This window comes from Mastomys coucha, unplaced genomic scaffold, assembly GCF_008632895.1.
Source record: "Mastomys coucha isolate ucsf_1 unplaced genomic scaffold, UCSF_Mcou_1 pScaffold15, whole genome shotgun sequence".
In the NCBI taxonomy this organism is placed as follows: Eukaryota; Metazoa; Chordata; class Mammalia; order Rodentia; family Muridae; genus Mastomys; species Mastomys coucha.
The window spans coordinates 24717870-24724269 of record NW_022196897.1 but is presented as its reverse complement, the minus strand read 5'-3'; the positions used below and the strand labels follow the sequence as shown (position 1 = coordinate 24724269).

General features: G+C 38.8%; 1 protein-coding gene across 1 annotated transcript; it reads left to right on the top strand.

Annotated features, from left to right (window-relative positions):
• Positions 1–5032: 5032 nt before the first annotated feature.
• LOC116091947 (olfactory receptor 1N1-like) lies at positions 5033–5971 on the top strand. Its single transcript, XM_031373366.1, has one exon. It carries the CDS (start codon positions 5036–5038, stop codon positions 5969–5971), a length of 936 nt encoding a protein of 311 aa, XP_031229226.1. The 5' UTR covers positions 5033–5035.
• The last annotated feature ends 429 nt before the right edge of the window (positions 5972–6400 follow it).

Sequence of the window (6400 nt, the reverse complement as noted above, 5' to 3'; positions counted from 1 at the left end):
CCTTTCACCCAGCTCACTCACATCCCTGCTGCCAGGGCCAGCTATACTGTGCTGCCCAGGCAATGTGCAGGGACTGCTCTTCAGAGTGCTACCACAAATGAAAGGTGGGGGTAGCTCTCCAGAGTGTGGCAGCTAATGAGGGGTGGGGGCCAGATCTGCACAGACCCTTGACATCCACGGGGTTACTGGAGGCTGCCCTGACCAGGAACATACACAGACAGCTACACCAACCTCCGCTGCTGCACAGACAGCGACACCAATCTCCGCTGCTGCATAGCCACAGATCAAGACATGAATCTCAGCCTCAGCTCAGGTGGTGGGAAAAAGAAGATACTCCTTTCCACTTTCAAGTCTACAGTTCCATCTCTCTTCATAACGCTCAAGCTGCTTTACCTCTTTTTTTATCCATCTGACCACCACATTCTTGCACATTATGGTAGCTCCCACTGCAGGCTGGCCATGTGGATGACAGGCCCCTGGGTGAAGTTCTCCATCTGTGCTATGTGTCATGGCAGCAAGTAGGTGTGTATGGCCTTTCAGTGACAATGTGCTGAGAGGCCAGCATGTAGATGGCATGGAGGTCTGCAGGTTTCTCTCTGTCTTCATCCTCCAATACTGCAGGTAGGCAGGGCTCTATGTGTCTATGGCTCACCCTAGCCATAAGGCAGAGAGGAAGTCTATGGATATCTTTCTCTGTTATCATCACAGCAGGAGTGTTATGACTGAATGTAGATCCCTGTCTTCCTCTACCTGTGCTGAGCTGCCTGGATTTGATTTGATGTGTGTGTGTGTGTGTGTGTGTGTGTGTGTTTGTGTGTGTGTGTGTGTATATTCTAAGCATAAAACAGCTTTGGTCACCAAGCCAGGCATCAAGCTAAGATGAACAAAGTACTGTGATCTGCCCTGCCTCTGACTGTTATGATAGCACCACCACCAAGAAGGTGCCCTCAGCCCGTTGCCACGGTGATTTCCCTATCTCTTTTCATTAATTTTAGTTTGAAGTCTATTTTCTTATATATTAAAATGGCTTTATCAGCTTGCTTCTTAGGTTCATTTGCACAGAAAATGTTTTTCAACCCTTTACTCTGAGGTAATGTTAACCTTTGATGCTAAAGCGTGTTTCTTGCATGAAGCAGAAGGATATATCCTGTTTTTACATCCATTCTGTTAGCATGTATATTTATTGGGGGTATTGAGTCAATTGGCAGTGAGAGATATCCATAACATAGTAAAAACAATATATAGCAAACAAATAGCCAACATCAAATGAAATGGAAAGAAACTTGAAGCAATACCACTAAAATCAGGAACTAGACAAGGCTGTCCATTCTCTCCCTACCTATTCAAAATAGTACTTGAAGTCCTGGCCAGAGCAATTAGACAACAAAAGGAGACCAAAGGGATACAAATTGGAAAGGAAGAATTAAAAATATTACCTCTAACATCTTTATAAATTTGGGTTTAAGGTCTTTTTTATTGTGTCTCAACTCTGTTGAAATATTAGAATAGATGAACTCTGGTGTGGACATATTTCCTTGGCTGTGGTTGATTGTGTTTTTATGCTGACATTTCAGCATCTGGGTTTGATTATAAGTCTAGGTGGTAATTTCTGTTTGTCTTTGTTGGATGGGTTTTTTATTTTTTGCTTCTTCTGTTCTGACCTTCTATTCTCTGAGTAGGGAGTCTCCACCAGACTTGGTGGCTAGACTTCTGGTGGTAGACATGGTCCTTTGTTGAGCAGGAGGTCTTCATCCACATTGTAGGCTAGGATCAGGGAAGAGGAAGAAGGGAGATTTGTGGATAGTGTCAAGGAGAGGGGACACTGACAGAGAGAGAGAAGGAGGGCCTTGGGAGGTGAGTATACTTGGTATTTTGGCAGGCATGGCATATGTTTGAACAAGGGGTGTCATTCTGAGAGAACAGAAAGAGTGGGAAACTTCTGCAGGTTCCTGGCCTACTTCTTATTCTTGCAAGTATGGCATGTTGTCCTTAAGTTAGTAAAGAACACGTTTAAATATTTAGTTTTAAGTGTTAAACCTGAAAGTCAGTTGTGAGAGAGTGAGAGGAAAAAAAATCTACCTGTACAAATAGCTATTTGCACTGACATTTTCACTAATTCATGCCCTCTACATTTTTTAGATTTGAACATCAGTTGTTGGTGTTACTACAACACTGAGGCAGTTAAAAATTGGATATCAGGACTTTGAAAGCATATAGTTTGGGAGAGAATATTCTAAAAGGCAAGTTGGAAGCTCAATAATTTTTAAGACTCAAATCATAGCTTATATAAATCTAAGAATCATGCTTTCACTGCCTTTTTTGGTGGTGTGGAAACATAATTTACAGTTATGATATTTGTAAAGTAAATGTAAGCAGAAAGGAGTTGAGGATCCTAAATTTGGAGATGTCTTCACAAGTCAGTCAAATTGAGGGTTACATTCAGGCTCACTGTTTTATCTGGATTCCAACTTTCAAATTGTTGTTATTATTATTTACTGTCTTGTCTTTCTGGTCTTGGTGCTTTTTAAAGATTTTCTCCTGTAGTAATTATGATTGTAGTCAGATGCCTGAACTTAGTATAGCATCTTTAACTATAAGCATAAAAATTCTTCAAGAAATGCATGCCCTATTAAACTGTGTACAGAAGTAGACACTGGTAGATTTGGCAATGCTTTGTTAAGAGTTTAGGAAGAGGGGCCTTGTTCCATAGATATGATTTCCTTTCCTACAAAGAACACTTTTTACAAGTAACTGCTTTTATAATTCAATGTAAATAGAAAAAATCTTTAATACTACTACAAAGGAAAATAGAGTACCACTTTTAGTGACACCAGTGCTGTACTAACTTGGTCAGTTATAGAACAGAGGTGAGACATAAGGTAATTATGAGTGCTTACATGAACAAGGCTCATGGGAACTCTGTCCCTTGACTCTTTCCTTGTATGTGTAGATGTCCAATGTGGAGTCTGCTCAGGCTCTTCCAGGAATCATTCTGATGAACTAACATCTCTCTTTCTCTATAAGTTTAGGTTTGAGGCTAAAAATTTACATTATTTTAACATTTCTGAATATCTGGTTCAGATGGGATCTGAGCACCATGTGTCTATGGTCATCTCCAAGGCTCGGCTTGTACCCTCTTTTCTCTTGCTCCCTTACTTCCAGTCAGTGCATGTGGCTAGGACTGCTTCGGACTTCCATTCAGATATAACCTTTACTTGTCTTTGTTCTCCTTTACTAACTCCTTGACTCCTTATCTGGAACCTTAATACACTTTCCTTCTGCCATATAGTATAAAAACATAATTAAATTATATTTTAATCTAAGTTTAGCTATGTGAATTCTGGTTACTTGCTATTTGTTTTTATTAATCATGATTCTGACCCCTAGTTCCAATAAATATCTCAAAAAGTTTGTCAGGAAGAATCTGAGCTTTCTCCTTGGAGTTTAGGGAGCATTTGCATTGCTTTTTTCATTGACCAGTGTAGAAGTGAGCAAAGGAACTGGAATTAAACAGCTAACTTTAGTGCTACTCTGCCTATCATCCTTGAGCCAACTCTTATCTATTTTGATTAGCACAATAAAAGAAGAAACTGTGGTGGTAAGTAAAATTACTTAACCTTAGACGTCAGAGAGTCTTCTGGAAGCATTATTGGTGTTTAAAAAAATCTATATATTTTCTGAGGCCACAAAGAGTAAAATGACAATAAACATTCTCAAAGAAAGGATAAAGCAAAGGATACTAGTTACAAGTATTTGCACAGAACAACAAAAAGAAAAGTAAAAGTTGGGATTTTAGGTGTTCCTAAAGAATTTGAGGGGTGACTTCTTCCTACACTATTTCATGCCATAGACTAAAGCACCTCCATATAGCAACATGCTTATGAATGCATTGCATGCTGGCACAGCTAATACAAGACTCATCATTCATTTCTAAAAATGACTAAATATTTATTTTAAAAGTCTCAATAGAAGTTAATTGGTCTTCCAGCTAAACAAAAGGCATTTGGTAGCTTATATCCATCATCTTGATGAGGTTATAATCCATTGGGTCTTAAGAGAATGTTTCTCATTTTGGTGCATGATCATGTGTTAAATACAAGAATTTAGTCTTTATGTGGCACATTAGTCCTCGTCATGAGATCTTGTAGGGAGAGAAACAGTTTTCAACTCTTTCTGGTCTCTCAAGAAGGTTGCGTAATTCTGAAATGTTATCAGCTACCCCTCTTGCTAACACAGGAGATATTGGCTTCAAAAATGAGTAATATTTAAATATATCTCTATTGATTTGTAGGTAAGTTTTCTCTTTAGGTCCACAGTCATACTAAGGAAAAATGGAAGCAATTGTGACCTAATAGAACACAACTTTGAGAGTCTAATACAGTATAACACAATATAATATAATAATACTTAGTCCATATAGTCCTCTAATGCATAATTAAAAAATTTCAATCAATCACTTTATATTTTAGCCCAAACTTATGTATCCATGACTTAGACACATGTGCTGAAATAAATACATATAATTTAACACAGTTGAGCATCAGAATATTTGAGGAAGATTTAGTTTTCAAGGACAGTACAGTTTTGCAAACTGTATCTTAGAGAGTATAAATTAATAGTTCTAAAAGGAGGGTAAAATTTTGTATTATAACAAGCTCTTAAAGTGGTTTTGATAAACTAGTCTACTTGCCAAAGACTTCAAATACATGTGCCAGCTGATCTTTTAGGTTTTACTCAGTTCTTGAACTTCATCTTTGTTCTACTAAATCAGGAAGACAAAATAGCGAGGACCAGTGACACATACGTTGTTAAGCTAGAAATCGTGGTAGGTTAAATATAACGGTGATAATAAAGAAGAGGGTTTGTGAGAGTCCTCAGAAGGACACAAACATGAAAAAAGTACTGTCATGTTAGAAGTAAGAAAGTAAATTTAAATACAGATGTAGGCGTTGATGGCTCAGAAGCCAGTGCCTGCATCTTGAGACTCAACCCTACATTCTGACTATCTTTTCTGACCTTCAGATGCTCTAGACTCATGGAAAACCAATCCAGTGTCTCTGAATTTTTTCTACGAGGAATATCAGGGTTTCCAGAGCAACAGCAGCTACTCTATGGACTTTTCCTATGTATGTATCTTGTCACCTTAACTGGGAATGTACTCATCATCCTGGCCATTGGCTCTGACCCACACCTTCACACTCCTATGTACTTCTTCTTGGCCAACTTGTCCTTTGCTGACATGGGTTTAATATCATCCGCAGTGACCAAGATGTTGTTTAATGTTCAGACTAAGCACCATACCATCTCCTATACTGGTTGTCTTACCCAGATGTACTTATTCATGATGTTTGGTGATCTGGACAGCTTCTTCCTGGCTGTGATGGCCTATGACCGCTATGTGGCCATCTGTCACCCTCTCCACTATTCCACAATCATGAGTGCTCGAGTCTGTGCCCTGATGCTTGCCCTGTGCTGGGTTCTCACCAACATAGTTGCCTTGACTCACACTCTCCTCATGGCTCGACTGTCCTTCTGTATTGTTGGGGAAATAGCTCACTTTTTCTGTGACATTACTTCTGTCATGAAGCTTTCATGCTCAGACACTCATGTCAATGAGTTAGTGCTTTCTGGCTTTGGAGGAACAGTACTCATGATCCCCTTTGTAAGCATTGTCATCTCTTATGTCCACATTGTATTTGCTGTCCTTAGGGTCCGGACATCTGGTGGGAGTTCGAAGGCCTTTTCTACCTGTAGTTCCCACCTCTGTGTGGTCTGTGTTTTCTATGGAACACTCTTCAGTGTATATCTGTTCCCTTCCTCTGGAGAGACCACAGAGAAGGATGTTGCAGCTGCTGCAATGTATACGGTGGTGACTCCTATGTTGAACCCCTTCATCTATAGCCTAAGGAACAAGGATATGAAAGGGGCCCTAAAGAGGCTTCTCTGTCATAGGAGAATTTTATCATCTTAGAATAACAAGAACAATGTTTAATAAAAAGACAGGGCATGAGTCAGATAAGTAGCGTTCAGTTTGGGAATGATTACTTGCTAGCCAAGAGATTATTGTTCTCTTAATCTTTAACTTTAATCTTTTCATACATAAAATTAAGACTATAAAAATATATAGATTCTTTATGAGTTGTATTTTTTGATGTTTTTTTTTGTTTTTGTATACTGTGTAGCTCACAGTAGTCTGAAAGTCAGAATTTCCTGGCTTTCTAAATTTTAAGATTACAGACATATAGTACTCCAGCTAACTCAATATTTTTTATTTAATGAGCTGCAGAGTCAAGTAAAACACATTGTAAAAGGTATTGACTAGTAATAGAGTTGCAAATAGGAAATAGTGGGTGTTTAAAACCAATGATTTTGCTGTTGTCACTCCTAATGTCTCCCTCAA

Coding starts and splice junctions, on each gene's coding strand:
- LOC116091947 (XM_031373366.1), top strand. CDS start 5,036: ATGGAAAACCAATCCAGTGTCTCTGAATTTTTTCTACGAGGAATATCA.